The following is a 14,784-nucleotide window of genomic DNA, read 5'->3' on the forward strand; positions in this document are numbered from 1 at the left end:
GTATGACAGAGTGACGTAAACACGCAACGTAGCATCTTTTGCGCGCTACGTCACTTTTTGTCCATGTCCAGCTGAGAAGCTGTACTGAGCAGGTTCTGAATTGGTTAGCTACTTAGAAATAATAAACCTGTCTTTATAAACTTTGGTAAGTATTATCACTTTATTATGATGTAATAAAATGAAATAAATAAATAAATAATAATAATAATAAGTTAATGTATGTAGCCGGTGTGGCGCCATGTTTTATTAAGGAAACAAAACAATGTTGCCGGTAGTAGAATTGGTTGTTAGCTAGCTGTCAGTACTGATATATACACTTACATGCGTAGTCCAACCTAATACAGTGTTCCGTACAGCTTTTATTGTTTTAATTAAACAACTCAACAGCTAAGTACTATATATATACACTGATCAGCCATAACATTAAAACCACCTCCTTGTTTCTACACTCACTGTCCATTTTATCAACTCCACTTACCACATAGAAGCACTTTGTAGTTCTACAATTACTGACTGTAGTCCATCTGTTTCTCTGCATGCTTTGTTAGCCCCCTTTCATGCTGTTCTTCAATGGTCAGGACTCTCCCAGGACCACAACAGAACATGTATTATTTAGATGGTGGATCATTCTCAGCACTGCACTGATACTGACATGGTGGTGGTGTGTTAGTGTGTGTTGTGCTGGTATGAGTGGATCAGACACAGCAGTGCTGCTGGAGTTTTTAAACACCTAACTGTCCCTGCTGGACTGAAAATAGTCCACCAACCAAAAAATATCCGTCCCGTGGGTAGCATCCTGTGACCACTGATGAAGGTCTAGAAGATGACCAACTCAAAGCGCAGCAATAGATGAGCGACCGTCTCTGACTTTACATCTACAAGGTGGACCAACAAGGTAGGAGTGTCTATTAGAGTGGACAGTGAGTGGACACGGTATTTAAAAACCTGTGTCTGATCCACTCATACCAGCACAACACACACTGACACACCACCATCATGTCAGTGTCACTGCAGTGCTGAGAATGATCCACCACCTAAATAACACCTGCTCTGTGGTGGTCCTGTAGGGGTCCTGACCATTGATTAAAAGGGTGAATTGTAAAACTACAAAGTGCTTCTATATGGTAAGTGGAGCTGATAAAATGGACAGTGAGTGTAGAAACAAGGAGGTGGTTTTAATGTTATGGCTGATCAGTGTTTATATATATATATACAGGGGTTGGACAAAATAACTGAAACACCTTGTTTTAGACCACAATAATTTATTAGTATGGTGTAGGGCCTCCTTTTGCGGCCAATACAGCGTCAGTTCGTCTTGGAAATGACATATACAAGTCCTGCACAGTGGTCAGAGGGATTTTAAGCCATTCTTCTTGCAGGATAGTGGCCAGGTCACTACGTGATGCTGGTGGAGGAAAACGTTTCCTGACTCGCTTCTCCAAAACACCCCAAAGTGGCTCAATAATATTTAGATCTGGTGACTGTGCAGGCCATGGGAGATGTTCAACTTCACTTTCATGTTCATCAAACCAATCTTTCACCAGTCTTGCTGTGTGTGTTGGTGCATTGTCATCCTGATACACGGCACCGCCATTGGATGCACATGGTCCTCCAGAATGGTTCGGTAGTCCTTGGCAGTGACGCGCCCATCTAGCACAAGTATTGGGCCAAGGGAATGCCATGATATGGCAGCCCAAACCATCACTGATCCACCCCCATGCTTCACTCTGGGCATGCAACAGTCTGGGTGGTACGCTTCTTTGGGGCTTCTCCACACCGTAACTCTCCCGGATGTGGGGAAAACAGTAAAGGTGGACTCATCAGAGAACAATACATGTTTCACATTGTCCACAGCCCAAGATTTGCGCTCCTTGCATCATTGAAACCGACGTTTGGCATTGGCACGAGTGACCAAAGGTTTGGCTATAGCAGCCCGGCCGTGTATATTGACCCTGTGGAGCTCCCGACGGACAGTTCTGGTGGAAACAGGAGAGTTGAGGTGCACATTTAATTCTGCCGTGATTTGGGCAGCCGTGGTTTTATGTTTTTTGGATACAATCCGGGTTAGCACCCGAACATCCCTTTCAGACAGCTTCCTCTTGCGTCCACAGTTAATCCTGTTGGATGTGGTTTGTCCTTCTTGGTGGTATGCTGACATTACCCTGGATACCGTGGCTCTTGATACATCACAAAGACTTGCTGTCTTGGTCACAGATGCGCCAGCAAGACGTGCACCAACAATTTGTCCTCTTTTGAACTCTGGTATGTCACCCATAATGTTGTGTGCATTGCAATATTTTGAGCAAAACTGTGCTCTTACCCTGCTAATTGAACCTTCACACTCTGCTCTTACTGGTGCAATGTGCAATTAATGAAGATTGGCCACCAGACTGGTCCAATTTAGCCATGAAACCTCCCACACTAAAATGACAGGTGTTTCAGTTATTTTGTCCAACCCCTGTATATACAGTGGGGCCGAAAAGTATTTAGTCAGCCACTGATTGTGCAGGTTCTCCTACTTAGAAAGATGAGAGAGGTCTGTAATTTTCATCATAGGTACACTTCAACTATGAGAGACAAAATGAGAAAAAAAAAATCCAGGAAATCACATTGTAGGATTTTTAAAGAATTTATTTGTAAATTATGGTGGAAAATAAGTATTTGGTCAATAACAAAAGTTCAACTCAATACTTTGTAACATAACCTTTGTTGGCAATGACAGAGGTCAAACGTTTCCTGTAAGTCTTCACCAGGTTTGCACACACTGTAGCTGGTATTTTGGCCCATTCCTCCATGCAGATCTCCTCTAGAGCAGTGATATTTTGGGGCTGTCGCTGGGCAACACGGACTTTCAACTCCCTCCACAAATTTTCTATGGGGTTGGGGTCTGGAGACTGGCTAGGCCACTCCAGGACCTTGAAATGCTTTTTACGGAGCCACTCCTTCGTTGCTCGAGCGGTGAGTTTGGGATCATTGTCATGCTGGAAGACCCAGCCACGTTCCATCTTCAATGCTCTCACTGATGGAAGGAGGTTTTGGCTTAAAATCTCACGATACATGGCCCCGTTCATTCTTCCCTTAACACGGATCAGTCGTCCTGTCCCCTTTGCAGAAAAACAGCCCCAAAGCATGATGTTTCCACCCCCATGCTTCACAGTAGGTATGGTGTTTACTCAGCATTCTTCTTCCTCCAAACACGACGAGTTGAGTTTTAACCAAAAAGTTCCATTTTGGTTTCATCTGACCACATGATATTCTCCCAATCATCCATATGCTCTCTGGCAAACTTCAGACAGGCCTGGACATGTACTGGCTTAAGCAGGGGGACACGCCTGGCACTGCAGGATTTGAGTCCCTCTCGGCGTAGTGTGTTACTGATGGTAGCCTTTGTTACTTTGGTCCCAGCTCTCTGCAGGTCATTCATCAGGTCCCTCCATGTAGTTCTGGGATTTTTGCTCACCGTTCTCATGATCATTTTGACCCCACGGGATCAAGGGAGATTATCAATGGTCTTGTATGTCTTCCATTTTCTTACAATTTTTCCCACAGTTGATTTATTCACACCAACCTGCTTGCCTATTGTAGATTCACTCTTCCCAGCCTGGTGCAGGTCTACAATTTTCTTCCTGGTGTCCTTCGACAGCTCTTTGGTCTTGGCCATGGTTGAGTTTGGAGTCTGACTGTTTGAGGCTGTGGACAGGTGTCTTTTATACAGATAATGAGGTCAAACAGGTGCCATTAATACAGGTAACGAGTGGAGGACAGAAGAGCTTCTTAAAGAATAAGTTACAGGTCTGTGAGAGCCAGAAATCTTGCTTGTTTGTGGGTGACCAAATACTTATTTTCCACCATAATTTACGAATAAATTCTTTAAAAATCCTACAATGTGATTTCCTGGATTTTTTTTTCTCATTTTGTCTCTCATAGTTGAAGTGTACCTATGATGAACATTACAGACCTCTCTCATCTTTCTAAGTAGGAGAACTTGCACAATCAGTGGCTGACTAAATACTTTTTGACCCCACTGTATATATATATATTTGCAAATTATGGAACCACTTGTACTCTGTTTACTCTGAATGTGTGCTGTCGACTGATCGGGTGCAGACACAGGCAGAATTGGCTATGTCTGTATGGAAGGGAAGATGTCAAACATTCAGGTCAAACATTATTGCAGTTTCCGTTGTCTGGTTGAGGCACCTGCACTAGCAATGGAAGATCTGGAGGGCTTAGCGTGCCTCTCCAAATGTGATGCAGCTGTGACTATGTGCATGTCAGTGTGTGGGGATGGCTAGCGGCATAATTCCAATGAGAGGGAATTTAAGATGTGGGGAACTAAATAATTACTGGAGTATGGCACCTGCTGATCAATTCTTCTACTGACGTTGCATTCAGAGGCAGTCTGAAACTCAGTAGTGAGTGATGTCAATAAAGGGACTTTTCTGCACCCAGTGGTCCTGTGTGAGCTTGCATGGCCATTGCATGATTAAACTGTTTCATCTGTTGGAACTCTAGCAGGGCAGAAATGTGATTAGTTGGCTCTTTGGGAAAGGTGGCAACTGGCAACCTATAATAGTCAACAAGCTCTTTAGTACAACCCATCATGCTGTCTGTATTTACTGTGCAGATAGCGTAGCTGTATGCTTGATCTTTAGCACATGTTACCAAAAGTATACACTTAACTATACAAACAGAACACTAAAAGCATCTTTAGGATCAATTGAATTCTCAGTTGAAAGCCAGACCTCCTCTTCCAACTTTAGTGCTGAAATCTTACAAATGCGGTTTTAACTAAATGGGTACACATTACCTCAGGCACACTCCAAAAATTCTGTAAAAGGCATTCACAAAAACAAGAAGGCACAAAAGGGAGAGGGAGTGCCGATCCACATGAATATCCATGGTTTTGTCATTTGAAACCATTCTGAATGGTTATAATGTCCTAACAAACAACATCTAATGTGTATTGTCATATTGATTTAAATTTAATATTGCCAACATACTGACTCAGTTTTATGTATTACTGTACATATTTCATTGGCAGGTCATGGATAACAGTCTGACTTGCAATATTTGCTTGGACCGGTACAAAAACCCAGCGACTTTGCCATGCGGTCACAACTTTTGCATGGACTGCATCTCCAAACACTGGGATGAGAGAGAAAAATGTGAACCTCAGGATGTTGCATTCAACTGCCCGGTATGTAAAGAAACATTCGTCCCTCGACCCAGTCTGAACCGGAATGTGTGTCTGGCATTTTTGAGTGAAGCAGAGCGAGATGCTGGTATGTCATGTAGCTCAGACGTAGCTCAAGGCGGCCCCGAACAGCAATGTGCGCAACATCAAAGACCTCTTATCTTCTACTGCAGGACCGAGCGAGTATGTGTGTGCTCTGAATGCTCAGTGAACGAGTGCAAGGAACATGACAAGGTGCTGGTGGAGGAGGAGAGGAGTAACAGAGAGGTAACAACACCCACATCCTCATTCATTTTACCATGTTCATTCAGTAGACTTTGCTGATTTTTCTGTTTTCACATTTTAAACAAGTCATTGGTTTATTAGCCTGTTTATCAAGTAATTGAGTCCTCCAGTGTTTTATCCAGTGCCATGTTAACGTTGGCTGGTAGCACAAGTACACGTCATACAAAAAAACTAAACAAATGAGATCCTTTTATTCACCTCTAAGGTGTTTTTTTCTTTGCCTTGAAAAGCTGGGATAGGCTCCAGCACCCCCCTTATTGGATAAGCGGTTAAGAAAGTGAGTGAGTGAGTGATATTTTTATCAGCTGTTATCAACTGGGCTTGGTTCAACCAGTAAACAATGAGTGCAAGGCAGGAATACCCTGGACAGGGCACCAATCTATTGCAGGGTTTTTGGTCATTCCCCCTTTCAGACATAGCCAATCACGTTTGTGCCAACACCCAGCTGGCCGATAGCACTGCTGAAATTCCAACTTGAAGGTGGTGGGCAAGCGTAATAGACTGCTGCTCCATCCACTAACTAACTGATGCAGTGAGTAGCTTCTCATTTGTTAAACAACCATGTCGAAAGACACATCCTGTGGTCGTGGAAAAAATGTTAATCTGTTTCAGAAGCGTCAAATTATTGGCATGCATCAAGCAGAGAAAACATCTAAGGAGAAGCTGAAACTACTAAAATCAGGTTAAGAACTGTCCAATGCATTATTAAAAAGTGGAAGGACAGTGGGGAAACATCATCTTCGAGGAAGGAATGTGGTCGGAAAAAAATCTTGAATGATCGTGATCGGCGATCACTTAAAGGTTTGGTGAAATCAAATGGTAGAAAAACTACAGTAGAACTCAGGGAGATGTTTAATAGTGAAAGTAAGAGCATTTCCACACGCACAATGCGAAGGGAACTCAAGGGATTAGGACTAAACAGCTGTGTAGCCTTAAGAAAACCACTTGTCTGTGAGGCTAACCGGCAAAAACGGCTTCAATTTCCTAGGGAGCATAAAGATTGGACTCTGGAGCAATGGAAGAAGGTCATGTGGTCTGATGAGTCCAGATTTACCCTGTTCCAGAATGATGGGCGCATCAGGGTAAGAAGAGAGGCGGCTGAAGTGATGCACCCATCATGCCTAGTGCCTACCGTACAAGCCTGTGGGTCATAGATCATAGATCATATATCTGGGGTTGCTGCAGTTGGTCAAGTCTAGGTTCAGCAACGTTATGTGCCCGAAGAATGAGGTCAGCTGACTACCTGAATATACTGAACGACCAGGTTATTCCATCAATGGATTTTTTCTTCCCTGATGGCACGGGCATATTCCAAGATGACAATGCCAGGATTCATCTGGCTCAGATTGTGAAAGAGTGGTTCAGGGAGCATGAGACATCATTCTCACACATGGATTAGCCACCACAGAGTCCAGACCTGAACCCCATTGAGAATCTTTGAGATGTGCTGGAGAAGACTTTATATAAATATTATATATATATATATATATATATATATATATATATATACAGGGGTTGGACAAAATAACTGAAACACCTGTCATTTTAGTGTGGTAGGTTTCATGGCTAAATTGGACCAGTCTGGTGGCCAATCTTCATTAATTGCACATTGCACCAGTAAGAGCAGAGTGTGAAGGTTCAATTAGCAGGGTAAGAGCACAGTTTTGCTCAAAATATTGCAATGCACACAACATTATGGGTGACATACCAGAGTTCAAAAGAGGACAAATTGTTGGTGCACGTCTTGCTGGCGCATCTGTGACCAAGACAGCAAGTCTTTGTGATGTATCAAGAGCCACGGTATCCAGGGTAATGTCAGCATACCGCCAAGAAGGACAAACCACATCCAACAGGATTAACTGTGGACGCAAGAGGAAGCTGTCTGAAAGGGATGTTCGGGTGCTAACCCGGATTGTATCCAAAAAACATAAAACCACGGCTGCCCAAATCACGGCAGAATTAAATGTGCACCTCGACTCTCCTGTTTCCACCAGAACTGTCCGTCGGGAGCTCCACAGGGTCGATATACACGGCCGGGCTGCTATAGCCAAACCTTTGGTCACTCGTGCCAATGCCAAACGTCGGTTTCAATGGTGCAAGGAGCGCAAATCTTGGGCTGTGGACAATGTGAAACATGTATTGTTCTCTGATGAGTCCACCTTTACTGTTTTCCCCACATCCGGGAGAGTTACGGTGTGGAGAAGCCCCAAAGAAGCGTACCACCCAGACTGTTGCATGCCCAGAGTGAAGCATGGGGGTGGATCAGTGATGGTTTGGGCTGCCATATCATGGCATTCCCTTGGCCCAATACTTGTGCTAGATGGGCGCGTCACTGCCAAGGACTACCGAACCATTCTGGAGGACCATGTGCATCCAATGGCGGTGCCGTGTATCAGGATGACAATGCACCAATACACACAGCAAGACTGGTGAAAGATGGGTTTGATGAACATGAAAGTGAAGTTGAACATCTCCCATGGCCTGCACAGTCACCAGATCTAAATATTATTGAGCCACTTTGGGGTGTTTTGGAGAAGCGAGTCAGGAAACGTTTTCCTCCACCAGCATCACGTAGTGACCTGGCCACTATCCTGCAAGAAGAATGGCTTAAAATCCCTCTGACCACTGTGCAGGACTTGTATATGTCATTTCCAAGACCAATTGACGCTGTATTGGCCGCAAAAGGAGGCCCTACACCATACTAATAAATTATTGTGGTCTAAAACCAGGTGTTTCAGTTATTTTGTCCAACCCCTGTATATACTGTATATATACTGTATATATAAAATTGTGATGCACATATGGTACAATATTTTGAATAATAAACTGAATAATGTCAAAGAAGAGATTAATTAATCATTATTGTACAGCTGTATTTAAAACATATGATGCAGTATTAACTCAGTAAATTTTATTTTTTTTATTAACAGGAGGGATTGAAGGAAAAGGGCATGAAGATCAAGAGATGCAAGGAAGAAGCAGAGCAGAACATTCAGACACTCACAGAAAACATTTCTAAAGCTAAGGCACGAAAACAGACTCATGAAACTGTATCAGACACAGTGATATTTAGTTTTTACTTAATTGATACACTGACGAGCCAAAACATGCACCACCACCCCATCCGAAATGTGCATGGTTATGTCTATTTTGTAACAATTAGTGTCCTCAGTTCCCAAATGATTAAAAAGATAGGAAAGATGATGTAACCGTGGTAACACGTCTCTGTCCCAACTTTTGTGAGGGTGTTGCAGGCATCAAATTATACATTTGTTTATATTTACAAAATACAATACACTGATCAGCCATAACATTAAAACCACCTCCTTGTTTCTACACTCACTGTCCATTTTATCAGCTCCACTTACCATATAGAAGCACTTTGTAGTTCTACAATTACTGACTGTAGTCCATCTATTTCTCTACATATTTTTTTAGCTTGTTTTCACCCTGTTCTTCAATGGTCAGGACCCCCACAGAGCAGGTATTATTTGGGTGTTGGATCATTCTCAGCACTGCAGTGACACTGACATAGTGGTGGTGTGTTAGTGTGTGTTGTGCTGGTATAAGTGAAACAGACTCAGCAGCGCTGCTGGAGTTTTTAAATACCGTGTCCACTCACTGTCCATGCTATTAGACACTCCTACCTAGTTGGTCCAACTTGTAGATGTAAAGTCAGAGACGGTCGCTCATCTATTGCTGCTGTTTGAGTTGGTCATCTTCTAGACCTTCATCAGTGGACACAGGACGCTGCCCATGGGGCGCTGATGGCTGGATATTTTTGGTTGGTGGACTATTCTCAGTCCAGCAGGGACAGTGAGGTGTTTAAAAACTCCATCAGCAATGCTGTATCTTATCCACTCATACCAGCACAACACACACTAACACACCACCACCATGTCAGTGTCACTGCAGTGCTGAGAATGATCCACCACCCAAATAATACCTACTCTGTAGTGGTCCTGTGGGGGTCCTGACCATTGAAGAACAGGTTGAATGTAGGTTAACATTTACAGATGTTAATGTAAATAGAAAATAGGACATATGACTGTAAAGAAAAAAAACATTACTCTTTTTTCTGTGCCAGGTGTCACTGCAGCAGACATCTCTCTTTGTAGATAACAAGTTCTCTCAGCTGCTGAGGGTCCTGATGGAAAAACAAGAAATGATAAAGAACTTCGTAGAGCAGCAGAGGACCAGCACTCTGGCTCAAGCTGAGGCTCGGCTCCATGATCTGCAGGAAAATGTTCAGCGGCTAGAAGCGCTTGAGGACCAGATCAGCAGCCTCTGTGCCCTTCCCCACTGCCAGTTCATCCAGGTTACTATTTTAATGCATCTTGCACTAAATGCAAATTAACTAAAAAAGTAAACACCCATCTAAACTAGTTATGGGTTAACAGATTTTAGATGGCTTTAACCATTTGAAGCCATCAGTATCTAGCATAAAGCATCTTATGATTGCACATTTCTTGTATATAGCATAGTTTTTGTAGTTTAGTAAGAATACAGTAAGTTATACACCGATCAGCCATAACATAAAAACCACCCCCTTGTTTCTACACTCACTGTCCATTTTATCAGCTCCACTTCCCATATAGAAGCACTTTGTCCATCTGTTTCCCTGCATGCTTTGTTAGCCTCCTTTCATGCTGTTCTTCAATGGTCAGAACTCTCCCAGGACCCCTACAGAGCAGATATTATTTAGGTGGTGAATGATTCTCAGCACTGCAGTGACACTGACATTGTGCTGGTATGAGTGGATCAGACACAGCAGCGCTGCTGGAGTTTTTAAATACCATGTCCACTCACTGTCCACTCTATTAGACACTCCTACCTAGTTGGTCCGTCTTGTAGATGTAAAGTCAGAGACGATCGCTCATCTATTCCTGCTCTTTGAGTTGGTCATCTTTAGATCTTTATCAGTTGTCACAGGACGCTGCCCACGGGACGCTGTTGGCTGGATATATTTTTGGTTGGTGGACTATTCTCAGTCCAGTAGTGACAGTGAGGTGTTTAAAAACTCCATCAGCATTGCTGTGTCTGATCCACTCATACCAGCACAACACACACTAACACGCTACCACCATGTCAGTGTCCCTGCAGTGCTGAGAATCATCCACCATCTAAATAATACCTGCTCTGTGGTGGTCCTGGGAGAGTCCTGACCATTGAAGAACAACATGAAATGGGGCTAACAAAGTATGCAGAGAAACAGATGGACTACAGTCAGTAACTACGAAGTGCTCCAATATGGTAAGTGGAGCTGATAAAATGGACAGTGAGTGTAGAACAAGGAGGTGGTTTTAATGTTATGGCTGATCGGTGTATATGCATACATCACTGTATCTGGGAGGGGAGCGTGACTGAAGCCCTGTGATGGATTGGCACCCTGTCCAGTGTATTCCTACCTTGCGCCTAGTGTTTCCTGGTGGAACTGAACCTGCTGCATAGATAGACACATGAAATTCTAAGATATATTTCTAAACATGGGTGTGTGTTTTCATGTTCATGACATTGTATGTGTGCTTGTGTATGGGTGTTTATGTGAACAGGACACCAGGCTGGTGGAGGTTCCTCAGATCAGACAGGTTCCTTTAGATGTTAGTGTAAATGTGCAGGATAAATTGGCTCCTGTCACAGATGTGCTGTCTCGCATTGCTAAGCTGGTTTGTGAGGATCTGGATAAAACTGTGTATGCATCTGTAATCCACAATAAAGAAGGTAGGTTGTTTATTTTTGATAAACAATGTGTGTTCATGTTCTTTTTAGATCTGTTATACTTATTCTTATTTTTCAGGCTCTCCTCAGGACAAAAGGCCAATGCTGGCTGTGGTGCCCAGTCCTGCCACTCCATCTTCATCTTATCCAGCAGTAAAGGAAGGCCTTAATCAATGTAAAATAATCTTTTTTCAATAATACATAGAACCACCTTGCCACGTGTCTATTGTTATTTTTTCCAACAAAAATAGGAATCTCTAGACAACTGGATTTGATTACTTTGTGCGTTGACCCTACACCTTAAACAGAACCAGGAATCTGTCATTTTTATCCCTATTAAGGACCCTTCAAACATCTGCTTTGTAAAAAGCTAAAGAAAAACAGGTTATCAGAGTAAATTGTATGTTAATTTGCAGCATCACTTTGTTGTATCTCCCCAGCACCACCAACAGCTTAAGCCCATAAATTGACATTGTAAAAAAAAAAAAAAAACATAAAATAGAGAGTGCTCATTAAAGGATATACATTAACATCAATAAAGTATATCCATTAACTAGTTATTTTGTATGATAGTTACAGTAAAGCAAACAAAGCTCATCCAGATAATATGTGGTGATAATATGATGGTCCATTGACATTAATGAAGAAGATAAAAGAACTCCCAAACTGAACATAACAGGCTACAGTGTGCTTATACACTGATCAGCCATAACATTAAAACCACCTTGTTTCTGCGCACACTGTCCATTTTATCAGCTCCACTTACCATATAGAAGCACTTTGTAGTTCTACAATTACTGACTGTAGTTCATCTGTTTCTCTGCATACTTTGTTAGCCTCCTTTCATGCTGTTCTTTAATGGTCAGGACTCTCCCAGAACCACTACAGAGTAGGTATTATTTGTAGGGCTGGGTATCGCCACTAATTTCCTGGATCGATTCGATTCCGATTCACAAGGTCCCGATTCGATCTTCGATTTTCGATTCGATTTTCGATTCGATTTTCGATTCGATTTTCGATTCAATTTCGATTCAACACATTTAGGCATATTTGAGTTACATTAACAGGTTTTGTTTAAATATGTACAGATGTTCAGAGAACGAATGTGATAATTGTACAAAAAACACTCATTATTAAAAATATTTGTGTATTTTGTTTACATAAATAATCCAAAACAGAAAACAGTAACATTCATTTTTTATTATTATTTTATATGTCTGACACGCTACAACATTGTAAATGTAATGTAAACATACACCTGGCTGTTGAACAGCTTATGCCAAGTTTACACTACACGACACTCTGATTAACACCTGGTCGCTGTAATGTTCACACTACACGACTGATCGGCGATGGGGGGTTTTACACTACACCATCTATCACCAGGGGGAATCACAGGCGAGCTTCTCTGGTCTCCAAAACTACGTTTTGTCACGAAAACACACGTGAGAAGTGATGAAAGGTTTAATGATACCACGTCCAAACATGCACATCAACAAGTAGTGAGAGATCAAAGTTTGTGCGCTGATGAAATAAATGAATCTGAGTGGATTTGGCAACACGAGCAGCATGGCTTGTTCTATAGTGAGTTGGAGGTTAATAAATATTTTGTTTTGTAGAGAACGATCAGGTCAGAAATACTGCAAAACTCGCGTGTGCTGATGTATTCTGATAGAAACTATATTGCGCTCCTAAGATCGATCACGCGTTTATATGAATCGATATCGGATCGTTCAAATAAAGATCGATTCGAATCGAAAAATCGATTTTATAAACCCACCCCTAATTATTTGGGTGGTGGATCATTCTCAGCACTGCAGTGACACTGACATGGTGGTGGTGTGTTAGTGTGTGTTGTGCTGGTATGAATGGAAAAGACACAGCGATGCTAATGGGAGTTTTTAAACACATCACTGTCACTGCTGGATTGAGAATAGTCTACCAACCAAAAATATATCCAGCCGACAGCTGATGAAGGTCTAGAAGATGACCAACTCAAACAGCGGCAATAGATGAGCGATCTTCTCTGACTTTACATCTACAAGGTGAAGCAGCTAGGTAGGAGTGTCTGTATAATTGAGTGGACAGTAAGTGGACACGGTATTTAAAAACTCCAGCAACACTGCTGTGTCTGATCCACTCATACCAGCACAACACTTACTAACACACCACCACCATGTCAGTGTCACTGCAGTGCTGAGAATGATCCACCACCTAAATAATACCTGCTCTGTGGTGGTCCTGACCACTGAAGAACAGCATGAAAGGGGGCTAACAAAACATACATAGAAACAGTCAGTAATTGTAGAACTACAAAGTGCTTCTAGATGGTAAGTGGAGCTGATAAAATGGACAGTGTGTGTAGAAACGAGGTGGTTTTAATGTTATGGCTGATCAGTGCACTTGACAAACTGGACAACTGTGTAAACAATAATGTGTAAGAATAAGTAAGTAAATAAGTAAAAACAAGTAAGTCATGTAGATAATGCTGGTATTTTGAAAAGACATGCATTTGACATTTTTTCTAAACATTTGCTAATAATAGCATTTTCTTTTATTGCAGACGGTCGTTCTTTGACATTTGACCCATGCACAGCCTATGCTCACCTTCAGCTTTCTCAGAATAACCAGCGGGCAGAACACTTGATCTCCGGGCCCCACTCAGTTTTAGAACACCAGGATCGTTTCGACTACACCTGGCAGGTGTTGTGCTCTGAGAATTTTACGCAAGGTATCCACTATTGGGAGATGGAGGTGTCCAAACCATGGGCATACGTGGGTGTGACGTACCCCGATATCCCACGCAAGGAAACAGGCAAGACGGTAAAACTGGGAATGAATAATTTGTCATGGAGTCTGCAGTTAGATGAGCGCCAGTTCACCGCTTGGCATGCTGCGAAATCAGAGCGCGTATCAGGACAAGTGCAACCACATACACAGTCGCTGCGGATCGGCATACTGCTCGACTATGAGGGAGGGACTTTGACCTTTTATGGAGAAAACCAGGTGAGGCTGCACGCCTTCCATTGCGTGTTTACCCGCGAGCTGTACCCTGCTTGCTGGATTGGGGAGGGGGTCACGGTTACTCTCTGCCCACCATGAACCTCAAAAATGTTTTCAGAGTACAGCACTGAACTGAAATCCAGGAACACCATGGGTGTTGTAACTAGGTTTCATATTTTTAGCTCTTCACTCCACTTCGAGGATGCAAAGAAAAGGGGGTAGAACAGGATTGGGGCTAAACATATTTGTGCAATAGACATCATTGCTTACTAAAGCGTCACTTTCAAGCAATGTCACTTATTGATGACATTACCAGCTGTGTTGCCTGTCACTGAATTCATTAATTAAATTAGTATTATAATGACATTAAATAAAATGCAACATAATCTGGTAACAGACCAAATAGCACTTATGCATTTAGGTATAGCATTTACAATCATTTACTCCCGACAGTGCATGCAGTTTCTTTGGATATAGGTGTGCAGGTGTCGAATTTGTAACATCCTAGACAACATGTGTGCAAAGGATGCACCAAAAAAATCCTCTCCAGAAGCCTCATACATTGTAGTTCATTCATTCCA

The 14,784-nt window shown here is 42.4% G+C and overlaps 1 protein-coding gene across 1 annotated transcript; it reads left to right on the plus strand.

Annotated features, from left to right (window-relative positions):
- Positions 1-74: 74 nt before the first annotated feature.
- trim65 (tripartite motif containing 65) lies at positions 75-14,430 on the plus strand. Its single transcript, XM_063003626.1, has 7 exons — positions 75-145; positions 5,045-5,464; positions 8,413-8,508; positions 9,570-9,800; positions 11,035-11,203; positions 11,280-11,375; positions 13,764-14,430. Exons 2-7 carry the CDS (start codon positions 5,048-5,050, stop codon positions 14,300-14,302), a joined length of 1,548 nt encoding a protein of 515 aa, XP_062859696.1. The 5' UTR covers positions 75-145; positions 5,045-5,047; the 3' UTR covers positions 14,303-14,430.
- Positions 14,431-14,784: the final 354 nt, after the last annotated feature.

This window comes from Trichomycterus rosablanca, chromosome 10 (genome assembly GCF_030014385.1).
Source record: "Trichomycterus rosablanca isolate fTriRos1 chromosome 10, fTriRos1.hap1, whole genome shotgun sequence".
Lineage (NCBI taxonomy): Eukaryota > Metazoa > Chordata > Actinopteri > Siluriformes > Trichomycteridae > Trichomycterus > Trichomycterus rosablanca.